Source organism: Dromaius novaehollandiae, chromosome 1 (genome assembly GCF_036370855.1).
Source record: "Dromaius novaehollandiae isolate bDroNov1 chromosome 1, bDroNov1.hap1, whole genome shotgun sequence".
Lineage (NCBI taxonomy): Eukaryota > Metazoa > Chordata > Aves > Casuariiformes > Dromaiidae > Dromaius > Dromaius novaehollandiae.
The window spans coordinates 53,983,771-54,001,145 of NC_088098.1; the positions used below are offsets into that span (position 1 = coordinate 53,983,771).

At 53.9% G+C, this 17,375-nt stretch overlaps 2 protein-coding genes and 1 long non-coding RNA gene across 3 annotated transcripts; all 3 read right to left on the minus strand.

Moving 5' to 3' along the window:
* Positions 1-1,059: 1,059 nt before the first annotated feature.
* LOC135327256 (TRIO and F-actin-binding protein-like) lies at positions 1,060-4,672 on the minus strand. Its single transcript, XM_064505595.1, has 4 exons — positions 4,200-4,672; positions 3,017-3,203; positions 1,541-2,581; positions 1,060-1,173 (listed from the first exon to the last, which is right to left on the minus strand). Exons 1-4 carry the CDS (start codon positions 4,670-4,672, stop codon positions 1,060-1,062), a joined length of 1,815 nt encoding a protein of 604 aa, XP_064361665.1.
* A 401-nt stretch (positions 4,673-5,073) lies between these two features.
* On the minus strand, positions 5,074-6,384 carry LOC135328496 (uncharacterized). Its single transcript, XR_010389424.1, has 3 exons — positions 6,176-6,384; positions 5,631-5,754; positions 5,074-5,236 (listed from the first exon to the last, which is right to left on the minus strand). It is a non-coding gene; the product is annotated as an uncharacterized LOC135328496 (long non-coding RNA).
* A 4,154-nt stretch (positions 6,385-10,538) lies between these two features.
* Positions 10,539-16,775, minus strand: NOL12 (nucleolar protein 12). The gene is made up of 6 exons (XM_026112592.2): positions 16,620-16,775; positions 16,362-16,467; positions 16,076-16,124; positions 15,412-15,554; positions 14,310-14,407; positions 10,539-13,634 (listed from the first exon to the last, which is right to left on the minus strand). The coding sequence occupies exons 1-6, from the start codon at positions 16,697-16,699 to the stop codon at positions 13,463-13,465; spliced, it is 648 nt and encodes a 215-aa protein (XP_025968377.1). The 5' UTR covers positions 16,700-16,775; the 3' UTR covers positions 10,539-13,462.
* Between the last annotated feature and the right edge of the window lie 600 nt (positions 16,776-17,375).

Below are 17,375 nucleotides of genomic sequence, written 5' to 3' on the forward strand. Positions count from 1 at the left end.
GCAGCGGGTGCAGAGGGGACCACTAGTTATTTCTAGAGGCCTGCAAAAGGTGCCTACAGAAAGGCAGCTGGTGTCAGGAATGGGAATTGCTAGGCAGGGTCTGACCCCATGATGGAAAACGGGGCTCAGAAAGGCTGAGATACGCTGACCATTTATACTGGGGCAATGCCTCTTTCCACATGACAAATTGAATGTAGCATTGCTAATGCACCTGACCCAGAGCTCAGCAGTGTGCAGACGTGGGATAGGTTGGTGGAAAGGGCAGGCAGGACTTGAACTAGCAGCTCTGCAAGCTTGGGGCTCCGCACTGACCTGGGGAAGGGAGGAGAGGGAGGGGGGAGACACTAGTTTCAAGTTTCAGAGGCTTTTGCCAGGCCTTCCTGCCTGGCTGCAGTTTGTCCCTGTACAAAATGAATAAGCCAGGCTCTAGCAAATGTAAGCTCCTTTCATAGAGTTCCCTCCTTCTTCCTGGGGGACAACCTGGCCAAGAAGACTGATGCACATGGACAGGGAAGCAGACAGGGAACTGGGCGTGGCTGCCAACTATACAGGCTCCCAGGGCACTTTCTGCAGCCCTCCAAAGCCACTTCCCTGCTATTTTTGGTCTCCCAGGAATGCCAACACAACTGATCATGTTTTCTGTCATGCCACTAATGCCAGTTTCATCCCCTTCTTCATCCCGTAAAGCAGTTGGTTCTATCTTACTGCCAGATAATAATAAAAGGAAGAAATAGTCCCGAATCTGCCACTCACCCCTCCCTGACCTTGTAAAAGGCTGGAAATTCTCAGCTTTCCAATCTGAGAAACAGGGGGCGAAGACGTATTTCCCTGTGACACAGGGGTGTGTTAGTGAGCGCGGTACCCAGTAAGCCATCGGGGAAGGAGGCATGCAGGCACCTGCAGCAAAGGTACACCTAGCTGAGCCTGCTCAGTCTCAGCATCAAGGACCCAAGCGCAGCCTGCAGCTATGTGCTGACCTGGAGGCAGGGCTGATTACCTTTTATCACAGAGAAAGGCCCTGCCAGCTTGCTTTGAACCAGATGCCCCCCAATCCCATTCTCAGGGACTGTCTCCTACCTTGTTGTGTTTCTCGCTGGCATTCAGGTATGGGTGTTGGCTTCCCGAGGAGCTGGCACTGCTTTGTGGTGGGAGGGTGCCTCCACCCAGCTGGGACTGCAGGGAGAGAAAGCAAGAGCTAAACCCCAGGGGTTTAGTCCTTTCCTCAGTTTCCCAGAACAGAGTATCTGCCTCCGGGTGCAGCTCATAAGGGAAAAACCTCCTCCCAGTTCTGGGAAGGCAGAGTTGCTCCTTCAAGCTCAGGAGAAGAGGGAATGCCAGGGGAACAGGAAGGCTGTATGTGTATGTGCACAAGTGCGTGCATACAATCTGCTTCTGCCCTGGCCAGCAAGGAGATTTGCAAATCATGGGACCCTCCTGCTCTGTGCAGGTGGGGAAGCCGTTTTACACCCCGTGGAAGGGCAGGTGTGGTCCCCATCAAGTCTAGCTTCTGCCCACATTTTCACGTCTCTGCTGTACTCACATGATAAATGAAATTCTTCTTGCTCCCCCAGTCACTTTCCAATGGCTTTTCTGGGTTGTTTGAGTCTCGGGCTGGCTCTGGACTCTTCCGGTCATCTTCCAACCGCTGCGCTGGACTCCCAGGCCTTTTCCAGTTGTTGTCCGGCTGTGATCCTGCATCTAGACACCTAGCGGGGCTCCTCCAGTCCCTTTCCAGGTGGTGCATCAAGTCAGCATGGCACATGGGCTTCTCTTGGCGCTTCCAGTCCTTTTCCATCTTCTGAGCTTGGTGGACATCTCCCTGACTCTTCCAGTCCTTCTCTAGCGGTTGTGCTGGACTCACAGGGCGCAGGGGCTTGCCTCGGCCTTTCCGGTCACTGTCTGTGCCCTTCCCTGGGCTGGAAGGCTGCAGTTTTTCCCTGAGGCTCTGCCAGCCACACTCTGGGCGCTCCCTAGGGCCCCCAATGTGCAGCAGCTCTCCTGAGTTCATCCATTTCCCTTCTGCGCTCCGCACCAGGCTGGCAGGGGCGATCTCCTTTTGGCTTTTCCACGTGCTCTCTGCCTGTCTCCCAGGACTCACCAATCGCAGAGGCCCTGTTCGGCTGAGCCCGCTGTTATCTGAACTCCTCCCGAGGCTCACGGAGTGCAAGGAATTCCCTCGGCTCTTCCTGTCCAGGTGCTTCCCTGTACTCCCAGTCTGCCAGGCAGCTCGGTCTCTCTCTGTGTGCTCCAAATTTGTGGGGCGAAAGGACTCCGCTCGGCTCCTCCAGTCTTTCTCCGAGCGCTGGGGAGGGCTTGCACCCTCCCCTGTTCTCCTCTCCGATCTGCGAGCCGGGCTCATGGAGTGCAGGCTTTTGCTGTCTCTCTCCAGCTGCCGAACGGGGCTCACAGACTCTCTTCGTTTCCGCCAATCCCTCTCTGCCCGTGGAGCTGGGCTCACCGTGCGCAGGGGATCCCTGTGGCTCTTGCTGTTCCTCTCCAGCTGCTGAGCCGGGCTCAGGGAGCGCAGAGATCCCTTGAGGTCTCTGCTGTGCTGCTCAAGGTGCCAGGATAGCCGCTGGCCCTAGGGACACAGGGGAGAGAGAGCAGAGCCCCCTGAAAAAACAATGCTGACATCTCTTAGGTGAGAGGGAGCAAGGGAGGAAAAAAGGTGGAATTAGGACTGGGAGACGGTTTAGTTAAATAGCTCTGCAGACAAAAAGCATCACAGCAATTCAACGCATGTGTGCAGAGCCAACATGCACTTAAGAGAAGCCTCTTATACCTGAACAGTGAAGGGGCAGCTGCTATGCAAGAGCAGAGAGTCCTCGCCTGTGACAGGGGGAGTGGGCTGCAAGGAAGGGGTTGGGAATAGAGGGAAGGAGGGGGGAAATGGAACAGAAGCATGAGGCAAAAATAGAGGAAAACATGGCAGGAAAAAGCAACCCAGTTTGGAGAGCTGGGGCTATGCTCTGTGAGCTTTGGTGAGGGTTGGGGTCCCACCATGTGGCCAACTCACCTCTCTGGCCAGAGTAGGGTTGGACTGCCTCCGAGCTAGTCGACCTTTGCTGGGTGGCACGGGGGTCTTCCCATCAAGCCGGTCCACACGGCCCTCCTCCAGGGCCTGGAAAGCCTCCAGGGTCTCTGATTTCCTGCTGGCACACACAGTCCATCCCAGGTGCTGCTCCAACCTGGCTTCCAGGGCTCTGGCCAGAGGCCACCAGCCCTGAGGCTTGGAGGCTACAGCTGGCAGAGACCTTGTGAACACTCAGTGACCATGGTCCCTGCTCCATCTGAGCCTGACCCCACAGATCTCTGCTTGTCCCAACACAAGTAGCCCTGTAGCCTCTCCCTTGCCCCATCTCCATCACTTTAACCACCCTTGCTTATGTGTCCCACTTTCTCTCCCATGTCTTCTTTCCACTATTGCTTGGGAGAAAACCCAGCTTCCCTCCATCCTGTCCTTCAATCCCACATCCCATCCACTCTCCCCAGGATACCTTCCACTGCCTTGTTCCCATTTACTACTTCTTCTGCCCTCCTCCCCTGTGCCATCAGCTGGTGGTCAGTGGGGGAGCCACTTGTGGCTCTCAAGCCAAAGCCATGCTGTGCACCTGCAAGCAAGAACCAACTGGCACTGGGGACTGCTAGGCAACCCCAGTCCCTGGCTGAGTGGCAAGCAAAGCTGCAGTTGAGCCTGAAATCACAGGCTCATCCCACAACCCAGCAGTTTTCCCAAACCTGTAGTGGAACTTCGATCCCTGGGGAGCCACTGACACTGTGGGAAGGGGAACCACCTCTGGCATTCCTCCTTTGCATGGCTATCCCAACCCCACAGCACATCTTGCAGCTTCTAGGACATGGCTGGGAGAATGAGGAAGGTGGGCTGCTCCCTCTGTTTCTGCCAGCTCAGCTTGGCTGCACCTTTCCAAAGCCCTCACCTGCCTGCACGCCACAGATAAGGCCATCTGGCCGGGGAGCTCCTCAGAGGGCGCTCATGGAGACAGGGAGGTGCTGGACGTGGACCCAACCTAGCTTTAAAGAAAATGTAAGCATAGCCTAAGTATGAATGTGGGCTGGGCTTTCACATCTAGCCCTGCTCTCCCCTGTGGCATGGAGGCTTGGAGGTCTTGGCAGGATCTGAGGACAATTCTGTGCATCCAACCAACCAGATCAGCATGGAGACCCATCCCACTTCTCACCTGCGCTCGCAGCCAAATATTCGCTCCACCTCCACCCGGCCGGGGCTGAGTGTGCGGGAGCTGCTGCGATCGAAAGCCTCCCTGTGGCTGAGGCGTTTGGGCTTGGGCAGGTCAGCCAGCGCCGTGTACTCTTGCCTCTCCAGCCCGTGCCGCCCCTCTGTGCCCCCACTGCTGGGGCACCTGCTGGGCTCCCGAGTTGGGGAGCCAGCGAAGGAAGTGCGGTGCCCACTGGTGTGTGGCGGGTCGCTGCGGGCAGGCGAGGTGCTGCGCCTAGCACGTGGAGGGGAGGAAGCCCAGGGAGGGTCAGATTTCCGGTGCTCCAGGGAGAAATAGCTGTTCTCCGTGCGATGCTTTGCCCAGCTCTCCTCAGGCTTCTGGCTCGGGGGACCACACTCTGGGATGGGGAGAAAGCTGTTACTGTGGGAGGCATGAGCGATGGAGGAGAAAGCCATTGCATCCACTGCAATGCACATCTTCAGGGGAGAGCTAGAAACCCAGACTCTCTCCAGGTGGGGTGGGAGCACTGAGACATGGCACTGTGAGCCAAGGGCACACGAAGCCATGCAGACAGAGAACACTCGGGAGACCCACATTTTGAGGTCGACACAAAAGAGATGCAGTCTCAAGGACTCTGGACCTTATCCTTTTGCATGGTTCCCATAGTGGTGTCTAAGACCTCTGGGACCAGAACTAGGCACTGGATAAAGAGATGCTGAGAGCGCCCAAGCCCCTTCAATTTAAAGAGAGTTCTGTGAAATTCAGAGACTCCCATAAAGGTTCCCATGTGAAAAGCAAGCCAGAACTAGGATCTAGCATGGGAGAAAACCAAATGTACCTGCTTTCAGAGGGCAGATTTCTTTCCTAAAGCTCTGGGACTCTGTTCTTGCCCGGGGTGCAGAGGGAACGGGCTGACCCCACCTGGCTCTGTCTGCCTGCAGGGCTCGCATCCGCACCTCTTCCTTGTGGCCCGTGTAGTTCATCATGTCTCGCTTGCCTGATCCCAAAACGCTGTCCCACAGCCTGGTCATTTCCCTGTCCTGAGAGACAAGACAGGGCGGATCTCTGCAATGGGAGCAGAAAGCTGCCACTGGAAACCTTTGTGGGCTAGATTGAGGCAGAAGCACAGGTGAGGAGTTACAGCCTGTTCAGTCCAAAGTTGCTGGTGAAAAGGGACCAGAAGAGGAGCAGGGGGAGCATAAGGTGATCCCAGACGGACATCAGCTGGCATGCCAAGGATTAACATAGGAAAGCGTGCATGGGGGAATCCATGAATAAATCTGTTCATGTGCTAAGGGGAGAACCCGCTTTGTGGGGACTAAAGGCCTCCAGCGATCCCCCCTTGCATCTCAGGAGTTTCTGAAAGCACCCAGCAGAAGTGGTACTGAAGGGTTGGGGCAAGAGGGTAGGGGAGAATGACATAGCCCATCTTACCCTGGTGAGTGTGGAATTGGTTTCAGCACAGGTCCTGAGGTCGGTGCTGGGCTCGGCGCTGTTTTCTCTCTGCTCGCCCTCTGCTCTGGAGCTGAGCAGGGGATATGCCCAACTCTCGTCCCAGCTGTGGAGCAGGGAAACAGGAGAGCCGGTGGTCAGCACAGGCCCAGGGGGCTCAGGGATGGGCGGCAGCACCACACCGCCAGCTCGAGACACAAGATCCCTCACTCTGCAGAAGGGGCACTGTGTTGCAGAGCCTGTTTTTGGCCCTCTCATCAACGCCGCCAGCCTCTAGAGGCAATGAGGAAAAACAAAACTCTCTGTGGCCCCGTGAGCCCTCCTGGGATGGCCAAGAGGAATCCAGTTAAAGGGCACAGTGCCGGTGGCTTGCTCAGCCCTTGATTGCAGGTTGTAGCATGCAGAGCATCAGTAGTAATACATCCCCCCCACCCCCCCGCAGCCATGGCCTGGCTTCCCTTGCCCCCTGCTCCGATATTCACACCAAGGGGGTTCATTCAGGTGCCGCTGCTCCGAGCTGTACTCACCGCTCGGTCCCGTCTGCGGGGCCCACGCTCACGTACACCTCGCACTGAGGTGCTACAATGCAGAGGGTGTCCCAGGGCCCGCCTGGGTCTGCAGCACTGCCAGCCTGGTGTCCCCGGGCCTCCACGGCATGCTCCTGCGGGGAAGAGGGGGGATGCAGTGATGCCGCCGCTGCGTCAAGGATAAGGAGGAAGGCTGCCTTTCGGAAACTCCCTCTACCTCCTCTGAGAGCACCCTCGGCACTGGGGCTCTCACTGCCTCTCCCAGGCCATTTCTCCTCACTGCCGAGGTTTTTCTCCTACTTTGGGAGGCCAGAGGGGCCTGGTGAGGTCCTGTTTGATGATGAACATCTCCCCTGCTGCAGCCACTACGGAGAAAGAGCACGTGGAAAAGGGCTCGGGGGAGGCCTCCCATGTGCCTCCCCGCTCCAGCGTTGGCGCTGCTCGCAGCTGCTCTCCTGTGCTGCCCGGGCAGCCCGCGGAGAGGGTGACAGAGCAGGCCAAGAGGAGGGGAGGGCGATTTTCGCAGGGAAGGCTGCGGCCCCAGCCCTCTCCTCCAGGCCTTGCGGGCGTGCTGGCATTTCCCCGGGGCTTGGCCGCTCCTCCCCAGCCCCGTTACCTTCACGGCTTACAAGCAAGGAGGGGATGGCTCCCGGGAGCCGGCTGTCCACACCGCTTTCCCTCCAGCGTCTCGCCCTTGCCGGGATTCGCTCAGAGGAGACGGCTCTGAGCAGATCACAGGCAAAGGGCTGAGGTAACTCTAGAGGGCCCGGGGCCAGGGGAAGAGAGGGAGAGGGCGAGAAAGAGAGAGGGAAGCTCATTACTATTTCATAATCCCAGGTCAGTAGCTCCTGGAGGACAGCGAACAACACGAAACCCTCCGTGAACATGAAACCGGCTGACGCCAGGCCGCGTGCAGCCCGCCCCAGCCCCCACCCCTGCGCCTGGCCCCGTACTGAAGGATGGTATTGGGGTGAGGTATCTGGAGCCCAAATTCCCACGTGATTTCTCCCCCTCCTGCCTGCCTTCCCCTGCGGGGACACCTCACTGCAGCTACAAGGGACAGGTCCCAGCCCCAGACCTGAGCTGTCCGCTGGGGGGCCTGGGGAGGAGGGCTGCGAATGCCAGCAGGTGGATTCAGCAAGGATTAAATCCAGACCGGGGTCAGTGCCTGCTCTGCTGATCCCCCCTTCCCTCCCTCTCACTATTTATCCACACGGATTGGCATCTGGAACAACTCTACTTTCTCTTTCAGGAGGTATCAAGCTCATGCCCCATGTCCAGCCCTTCCTTGCTAAAGCAGCTCTGGCTCTGTCTGGGCTCTGGGCTCTGGTCTGGGCTTGACACCAGCCAGTGGGCACAGTTAAATGGTGGATGCTCCCTGGCTGGGAAGGCTCTCTCTCTCCACTCAGCCTTCCCCCAAAGACATCTAGAAAGCCTGGCTGAGCCTTTGTGTTGGAGATTTCCACATCTACAGAGGCGTATGGAGTCCCAACCCCAAACAAAGGGGCCCTTAATGAAGTATTCATAGCCTCCAGGTGGGACGGTGGAGCTCACCTGGCTAGCGTGCTGGTGAGCCCCGGCCACTCGGAAGCAGTGCTGGCACAGGCTCTTTGCAAAGGTGTTGGCTTCAAAGCTCTCACAGGGCACATCGTCTAACAAACCCGACATAGTCCATAGCAGGGACAAAGATGCTTTGGCTGATGTGCTACAGGCAGGGAGCAGCCGGAAGGAAAAGTAGTAAGGAACAGAAGCAGAAAACCAGAGCTTTCAATCCCCTGACCTCAAGCTCCTTCAGAAGCAGAAATTTTATTCCCAGACTGAAGTTTGCTGCTGTTAGCTGGCAACACTGGAATCAAAGGGTATCAAGATTCAAGGTCATCAGTGTGACCCATATATGTTTTAGAAGGGGACACTGCACTCCATACTCAAATATCTGCTGGCACATCCCAATTTGTGAGTTCCTGAGAACTGAGAGAAGATGTTCACATCCTGATATTCTGCTTGAAAGAAATTTCCTTACCTCAAGCTCTGTTAGAAGGCACAAAAAGGAAACCTTTCTTCATGACTATGTTACTTGTAAAGGGGTATCTATAGGCAACTCAGGAAATTTAGAAACCCACTGAGACTTCTAAACTTGTTGATCGCACTAAAATGTCTGAGACATGTGGGATAGTCACTTGCAACAGTGCAAAGTACAAGTGTTGCTAGCACAAGAGATGGGCTCTGCACTTATGTCTTGACTTTCCCTAGAGCATCCTGTCCGTCATCATCTCCCCTGCCCTGCTGTGCCAAAGCTGTGCTCCAAAGGCAGCCAGTCCATCGCTGACGTGAATATGCCACCACTCCTCTAAACGTGGACACTTGAGTCAGAGCAGCTGACTGAGATTATGGCTGCTCTCCGAAACACCCATTGATAACTGTCAACACCAAAACCAAGCTATAAATTTTGCTTGTTAGTGCACTCGTTTTGCAATATTGCAACTTGCACCAATGCCAACCTCACAGCCTCCCTCCTTGCACTGGGCCATATATTCTCAGCTCAGTTGCCATGCCAAACCCTGGACATGAGCATGGCATTCACCTGCTAGAGGACATGGAAAGAAAAACCCCAACATCACTTCCCACTGACTGTCACCCATGTCCAGGGCCCATGGCACCCATAATCTGATGGGCAAAGCACTGCTCCCCACTTCCCACAGGATGCTTGGGACCCTCTGCCGGGAAGGCTCTCCCCTGGGCCTCCGGCAGGCAGGCAGGCAGGCAGGCGGCCGTGCCTACTGCCACCCAGTGCCTCCCAGTGTCCCCAGTACCTGCACCTGCCAGCAGCTCCTAGCACCTCGCCGCCCGCCGAGCTCCCCGGTGAATCAAGCTGGCCGTGGGAAACGCGGGGCGCGAAGCCACGCCTCCGAATCTCTCATTGGCTGCCGCCAAGCAGCGATTTGAATATCACCCTCTGAGTGGCTGGCGGCGGCGCCCATGTGTGCCAGCACCCACGTGTCGGTGGCAGCGGGAGGGCGATCGATCGGGAGCGGCCCCGGCCCGGCCCGGCTCGGCCCGAGGCGGGCGGCCGGTCCTGGGGAGGGGGGCACCGGGCTGCAGCTCGTCCACCCCCCCCCCCCCGCCACGCCCCGGCCCTTCGGCTGGACCCCCTCCAAGCGGTGACAGCCCCCAGGCAGCTCCTGCGGCCACCGTGCCCACACCTCGGCTCCATCGTAGTAAGGTCATGGCTACCCAAAACACCCCTCTGGAGGTGTGTGTCTAAGCTGGGCTTCACCCTGCTGAGCAGAAGCCACGGCTAAACCTCAGCAGTGCTAGTGAAAGTTTCTTAATAGCGATCCTCAATTACCCCAGCTACAATTCAATTTACTACTCTTCCCGATTCTGGTGTGGGTTAAAAAAGGCTTTTTGTGTTATACCCAGTGAGGGCAGCTCACAATCCACTCTTCAGCCCTGTCTCTCCCAAGCCACCCCGGTTATTCTATTAGTCTCCAACAGCTCTTGTAACTCTCCCATTAACTTCTTCCCCCAGGTCCTTCCTGAAACGCAAAGCTGGAAACAGTAGCAGGACTGTACTGGGTGCAGCCTTGAGCCAGACATGCAATTGCAGGGCTGTTAACAGCAACAAACAGTGCAATGATTACTGCATAGCTCATACATTTGCTGCTACTATATCTAGTTTGCACTGTGCTCCTATTTTTCCACAACTGTCTGACCCTCTTGGTTCCCAGTCAGGTTCTGATCTTCTGTAATCCCAATTATATTTTTGTGTGTGCACGTGAGCAGAACTGCAGTCTAGCCAGCAAAATCTATCAAGCATAGAAACCTGAACGTAGCAGCCCATCTCAAAGCTTCCCCACTATGTGTCTCTCTGTGCAAGCCGTCGGGCACAAGCACAGATAAAACGCAGGTGCCTGTGGTGGCCTATCTGCAGAGCCAAGCGTGAAGCTAAGTGTGTGCACAAGCTGAGGAAGGGGGAGCTCACGGGCACATATGGAGCAACTGGTCACTGCTTTTCCTTTTCAGAGGAGAGGCCGCACTAGCATGCTGATTTTTGCAGGTATGTTATATTTGGAAGCAGCTTCTTCCTGAGCAGCTGGAACTTGTTTGTGAACAGCTGGGAGAAAACCATCAACAAAGCTCAAATCCATCTTGAGAACAAGGTGGGGGGCGGGGGGCAACAAATCACAGAATGATTTGCAAGATGTGCAAGACACAGCCTGGTATGAACTGTGATGCATCTGGCAAATACTTAATACACTAACTTGCACATGGAAACTTATATCCTTGATCCAGTATATTCTGGGGTAGCCCAATTCCAAACCCTGTGCATAACAATGCTCGCCTGATGTCTTTGAGTCAGTAATTTATGTTACAAAATAAAGCTTTAATCAATCAAATGGAGAAATCAATGACAGGGTGAGCAATACTGATTGTTAACTGCATATAGGATTTAACAGTTCTGATTTCAGTTTTTCCATATGCCTTTTTTTATTTATTTATTTTTTTTAATCTCTCCTCTCTTCTTAAATGTGAAAACACAGCTTCCAGCAGGGACTGGGAGTTTTCAGAGCATGGAAGAGAGGCCATTGGAGATTTTAAGTGACACTTGAGGAAAGACTCAGAAGTTATTAGGGCCAGGGAAAAAGACGACTAGAAGAATGATTCTTCTAGATCAGTTGTCAACAAAATAACAAAAATCAACACTGAAGTGCTGTTGAGGTCAGTCTTAACATCCCTTTAGGATTATAATGAGGTAATTCAGTGCTGTCTCAGCTACCATTTCAGGCCTTGTACAGGCTCAGGAAGGCAACCCAACTCCAAGTTCACACTCCACCTTTCAGCAGATTTTACAGTTGTGAAAAATACATGAACTGTGAACTTCCTTGAAAATGGCCATTCCAGTTCTACAGCAAACTCCTGGGTCAGGAGTAAATGTAAGTCTCAGTCTGCCTACTGTCACTCTGTAAGGCACAATGTCTGGGGGAGAAGCTGCTGTACAGCATAGACCTGCTGCTGTCCTAGTGGTGAACTGACCCAACCAAATTGTCTTATCTTCATTACTACTCATTCCTCCAGACCTGCCTCTGCAGTTTCTTTATATTGTCCACTAAAACTAACAACACAGCCTTCCCCAACTGAGTGTGTCACACACTGTCCTCCAGCTTTGAGCCACAGTCCCCTTTGCATGGTGCATCACTCCAAACAGAACTTCCTTCTCCTTCTCTCCCTATACACCTCTAAAACCCAGCAGCCTGAGAACAGCCCTATAGCATATAATTTCCAAATCAGAATAAGAAATGCTTTGTACTCTGCATATGGCATGTCCTAGACACACACCTAGGATGAGATTCAATTCTGATACAAGACACTTTCAGCCTTGCCCCCGAGTTGTATTACTGCAGCTTTCAAGGGCCCTAAGAGAAGCCAGGAAAACTGGTAAGGTAGCACATTAAACCCCGTGAGCTTTCTGGAGCTGGCACTCTCACAGACAGCACAGGAAAAGCCATTGCACCTATTTTGGAGATAAGGAAACCACACATGCTGAACACCCATGATGTGACCAAGACTATTCTGGATTAGTGACCGAGTGTGCCAAGTCTCAGCCCAGGCTGAGATGTGCAGAGTTCCAGTACTCAGGGCACCACATGGGGTAACAGAATCTCCCTCCTTGCTGTCTACTTTTTTCTGAGGAGGAAGTAAGGCCAGAAAGTACCCCAGTGCCTCATTCCTTACTGCAATTATCTGTGCATCACACAGCTCCCTCCAGAGGAAGATGCTCTACTATAAGTTGTGTAGCTGCTGAAAAAGGATTGAGATCATACAGGCTATAAACTAAGTAAGATTCTCTGCCTCCAACACACAGAGAGGAAAACACCACTTGCTTTAGAGGCTGCTGGCCATCATGATTGCTCCCAAGTTCCTTCATGAAGCCTCAGGCACTGGTTACTCTCCCTCACAGGTTCAGGCATGGGGAAACCTATTCACTCAGTGCCAGGTTTCCAACTTTCTGGTGTGGCATTTGGCCACATGGACCATTTTTCCCTTCGTCATTTCTTCCACAGTACACATGTGGCAAGGGAGGAGGCCCTGTCCAGGGAAGATGGCTGGGTAAAGAGCTGACAGAGGCACAATGGACACCATTTCCTACAGATACTCCGGGCAACAGGTCAGCATACTGCCTAGGCTCAGTCTCCTAGCTTCCTTACAGAATTCACTCCCAGTTTTGTCACTGGCATTCCTCAGCTCCAACTGTGCAAGCAGCTCTTTCCTGCTGGAAGCACCCATGCTAAAACACATGTACTGAGGTTCCAAGAAGAAAGGCAACTGCTCATCACTGCAACAGTGCTGAGGTGAAAGGCAGCCTCTGCCATTCCCATCATGGAGAGAGCCACACACATACAGCAAGGGCATTAAGGGATTTCGTACTCCTCTGAGCTATCGGAATTAAGATCAGCTCATTCAGCAGACAAAGAAATGAACCATTCCTGCTCTGGCTAGTTCTGTATACCACAGAAATAGCTCCTGGCTATTCTCTTTCCTGAGCACCAGTGGATTTCAAGATCCTTTAAGCAATAGGAATTATCTCCCCTCTTCCTAGTCAATATTGATACTAGCACTATTGCTGTTCCACTCCAGATAAATCACACATGCCTTTCCCCCTGCCCCCCCCTTAGCAGAAAGACTTTATAAAAATTTACTCAAAGTCACCAAATCTCACCTGAGATAGGTACCCCCCCCCCCAAAAAAAAAAAAAAAAAAAAAAAAAAGCATCCCTTCACTCAGTTGTGGCACTGGAAAAGAAATGAAGACAAGGAGAAACCATGAAACCATGCCTCTATGAAACACCAAGGCACTGTGTACAAGTGGAAGCAGAACTCTTCCTAGTCTCATAACTTTCCCTAGTGATTTGCCTGTTGCATTCAACCCTAGATCCTCTCTTTTAATAAAGCCAAGTATCAGCTCTGGAAAGGAAGGTCCAGGGACAGGAGGATTGTGTGCTAAACAGAGAATCTTACTTAGTTTATAGCTTGAACCCGAGCAGAAGTTTTGAGAGTTTCCACAGCACCCAAGCTCTTAGTTGTAGATCACTGCACAAACAAATGGGAAGAGCGTCCAATGACCCTGGCCAGCGCTCAGATGAGGAGGTGAGAGGACAGCTAAGCGGGACTCATCGCTGGTCAGAAAGTCAAGTAAACAAGGCCCTTGCTCATGACAAATGGGCTATAAGGAGCCACCAGCCAGATGCAGAAGCTGTCCCAACTGCTGGTGCAAGCACTAGTTCTTCCCTTAATCTTGGTCACGTCCTGTTTTGCCAGTCAGTCTCCGGCGCTGAGTCTTAGTGGTTCGCCTTGTGCTGGGCTTCTGGATTTTCTTGCGTGGGCCTTGCCCATGTTGAGGTCGCTTTCCTTTCGTCTTTTTCTGGCTGTGCATGTGCAGTGAGGCAGTGAGTGATGAGATCCTGTGCAGGGCAGAAAGAAAGAAATGCCTGAGGACCAAAATCTGCAGGAGCAAGATGACACCACAATAGCAGGACAGCCCTGCATGGCCTAGCATAAAGGACGCTAGCATCTGCAAACCCCCGGAGAATCCCACCATGTTGGGCATCATCCTGACGAGACAAAAAGCTTTTAAGTCTACATTATGCAGTAATAACCAAAATGCATTCTTTGAGCAATGGGCAGTCCAGACACCATAGAGTTAAAAAATTCTCTGCACCACTGAAGCAGCTGTAAACCCTGGATACTGAAAAATGTGCGGAATGCAAGAGCTTTAAGCTTTAGAGTCTTTTTACCTACATCCCAGAGAAACACTGCACCCTGCAATATCCATCAAGCAGAAGGACTGAGTTCATAGTTCAGGGCAAAGCCCACCCTTGCATTGCAGCAGCATCTTCCTGCTACTGTCACCAGGGTTCAATAAAATAAGAAGCCTGGCAGCTAGCTGGGACTCCAGGCTGTGAATGAAGTGTCCCAGCAAGACTCACGCTCTGCAAGTGCCCTCTGCTGGCTCCTATCCACAGGCAGCCAGGCAGTACAGCATCCTCTCCCCGTCCCCACATGGAACGCAGGTTGGGCAAGATGCTTCCGAACAGCTTGCAAAGCCTAGCAGCAGTGTTGAACAAGTTTGTACATACTTTTCAGACAGGAAGGGATTTCTGGACTTTTTGGGAAGCGTTCTTGTGGGCTTGTTCACAACCTCTTCCCCCTTTACTTCTGATCCGATACTTTTTCCCTTAGAAAGGAGACAAAAAAAAAAAAAGAAAGAAAAAGAAAATCCCCATAGACACGTTAAAACAGGCAGTACCTGGTGAACTGAGGGTTTCTACTGCCTTCCTGGTTTCATCCTGCTTTGTGAAACATCTAGTTATGGACCAAATTCTTTAAATCTTCCACATCCCTTGCTGTACAAGTCTCCATGTTTCTTACCACCACCCTTCAAATAAGGAACAGCCAGCAAGGAATACCTTAATCCACTCTAAGATCCAACTCTTCAGCAGAATCTTAGTGACTATGCAATTCAAGTCTGAACTATGAAGTGAAGATGTTATTTTTGTTTTGTAATTACTACCAAAACCTCTTTAAATAGATTTTTAGATTAGAAGATGCCCTTACAAATTTAAATGTTAACTGCCCAATATGGACATCTCTTCAAAGAGCTGAAATCCAACCGCAACTTGTAAAGACCAAAAGGATTTAAGTCAAGTAGTGCCTGAAAGCCTCTGTGAAACTAATATGAGAGCTCAGTTAAATTCTGTTCTGAAATAGAAGGTACCATAACCAGAACCAAATGGTTTCCTTATTTGTGGTCCAAGCAGAGGAACATAAATAAATTCCTCTTAACCCTAATACCAGTTTTTCCTGGACAGCATACAGGCAAGGGGTCAAGGCCAGTCCACGCAGTGAAGCCTGCATTCTTGCTGCTTGTGTTGTACTTGCTTTGAAAATGGCATGTTTTCCTCATCCAGCCCTGTTGCATCTTCCACTAACATTACATCAAAGGGGAATAGCAAAGGATTCCAGGGAGGTTTGGAATAAGCCCTTCATGCAGAACATTTCCTCCTCTTTAGGAGGCCAATATACATTGGCCAAGAATGCAAAAATTGTGAATTTCCCTTTTCATCTGTGCTCCCAGCCAGCTGCAAATCTATTGATATAATCAAGGAGCATCGGCCCTACCTAGCCATCCACAGGAAGGCTCAAGGCTGATACAACCAGAGAGGCAGTAAGAGGCTGTACCTCAGGGGTGGTCAGTCCCAGCTGGCGTGTGCCCGAGAGATCCAAGTCACTGATGGTGGTCACTGTTACAATGTGGTTTGGGTGGTCGATGTTCACAGACTCCGTCCGCGACGTCACCAGGTGCTCCAGTTCATCAACCTCATCTGGGGAGGCAAAAAAAAAAAAAAAAAAATCCCACGCTACAAAGCACGCAGCTTTTCACAAGCTAGGCTTATGCTCATTCCTACATTGCCATGTCGGGGGAAAAGAGACACAGTCTTTCCATATGGGGTTAAAGGGCAGAGAGGCTGAAACACTGCCACTGCAAGCGTGGAAGGCAAACGCCTTCTCCAACAGAAGAGAATCCCATAACAGTTTGGGGATGTCATCCTATTTTTTCCCTTCTCTATAATATACCTGATCACCCTTCTGACTAGGGACCAGGGGCTGAGAGGTTCACCATTCAGCCCACTACTCTGATTGCTACCATGCTTCTCAGGGAGACATGAAGGATTGAGCCCTGCCGGGCCACACGAGAGCTTCCGCTCTGTCTTCGACCCCCAGCCAGGGTCTCTGTGTGACAGACCGTGAGATTCCCAGCCGGTTCAGCACCTCTCCCGTTTCTCACAAACTTTGGATTCCTCTCGCTGTGATGGGGCAAAGCCTACAAGCAGGCAGCACGTACCGAGCGCCTCTTCTCTCTCACTCAGCATCTTCAGGTACTCCTTGTGCCTCTGAAGGATGGAAAAGGGTCACTGCAGCACCTCTACTGTACCAGCTGCCGATGCATTCCCATTCCTCTGCCCAGGATGACCCTTTCCCCCTACAAGCGAGGCAGGGAGCCCCAATCCCTGACAGGCGGTGGGCACAGGCCTGCCCCACGGCTTCGCCCCTCTCAGCCCTCCCGCAACCCCGCACCACCCGCAGGGCCGCGGCTCCCCGGCCGGGGCGGCGGTTAGGGGGGAGAATACCTCCTCCTTCATCTTCCTCTGCTCCTCCTTCAGCTTGCGCCTGATCTCCTCCAGGGCCACCTTTCGCCGCTCCACCTTCCGCTTGTGGAAGCCGGTCAGGTACTCCCTGCAAACACAGGAGCTTTTTCCCCCACGGAGCTTTCAGCACCCCCCGGGGGGGCCTTTCACCGCCCCACCACGGCCGTGGTGCCCCACCGGTGGAGCCCGGCGGCGGCGCACCCGGGCCGCCGCCCGCTGCCAGGACCCGCTCGGCCTCACCTCCGCCGCTCCTCGTCGAAAGTCACCACCAGCCGCGCCGCCACACCGTTCGCCCCCTTCTGCTTCTTCTTGCGGCCCATGGCTGCCTCACGCCTCGGCCTCGGCCTCGCGCGACCGCCCGCCCCTTCCGCCGCCCGGCCCGGCCCGGCCCAGCCCGGCCCCTGCGGGGCGGTGCCGCGCCGGGAGGGCGGGAGAGCGCGGCGCGGCGCGGCCCCGCCCGCCGTTTTGTGCTGCACCGCACCGGGCCCCGCCGCGGACCTGCGCGGTGCTGCTCCGCGCGGCCATGCGGCTCCGAGCCGGAGTGTGTGGCGGAAGGAGCCGCTGCCTCGCCCCCCGCGCTGCCCCTGAGCGCGCCGGCCGCGGGGAAGGGGCGACACGGGTGATGGGCAGCAGTGAATTTACACAGAGAGGGCGCCGGGCCCCCAGGAGACCCCCGTGAAGGGCCTGGGTGCTGCCTTGGCTTTTGGCCGTTGCATGCAGAGCTGGTTTTGGGGGAAGAGAAGAACAGCCCAGGCTGTTTCCCGTGGCCCCCAAACGTGGGGTGTCGCTGCGGCACTGCTCTGAAGATTGGGACAAAGGCTGGCCGTGACGGCTGCCGCCTGGGCTGAATGCTGGCTCTGGTTGCGGAGGGGCACGACGACTCTGCTGCGACTCGCTGGAGCTGTGGCAGCGTGATGAATCAGGAGCCTCACACAGGCCCTAGCCCGGGCTGGCTCTGGCGAGGGAGCACTTGTGTGCGGGAGATGATGGGCTCCT

Bases quoted from the DNA above. Each gene is read 5' to 3' on its own strand.
- NOL12 (XM_026112592.2), bottom strand. From the start codon at position 16,699: ATGGGCCGCAAGAAGAAGCAGAAGGGGGCGAACGGTGTGGCGGCGCGG. The intron at 16,125-16,361 runs GTATTCTCCCCC...TCCATCCTTCAG, and splicing joins AGAGGAAGATGAAGGAGGAG to AGGCACAAGGAGTACCTGAA. The intron at 15,555-16,075 runs GTACGTGCTGCC...TTGCCTCCCCAG, and splicing joins TGAGAGAGAAGAGGCGCTCG to ATGAGGTTGATGAACTGGAG.
- LOC135327256 (XM_064505595.1), bottom strand. From the start codon at position 4,672: ATGTGCATTGCAGTGGATGCAATGGCTTTCTCCTCCATCGCTCATGCC. The intron at 3,204-4,199 runs GTGAGAAGTGGG...GCCTCTGGCCAG, and splicing joins ATATTTGGCTGCGAGCGCAG to AGCCCTGGAAGCCAGGTTGG. The intron at 1,174-1,540 runs GTGAGTACAGCA...CTCTCCCTGCAG, and splicing joins AGAAGAATTTCATTTATCAT to TCCCAGCTGGGTGGAGGCAC.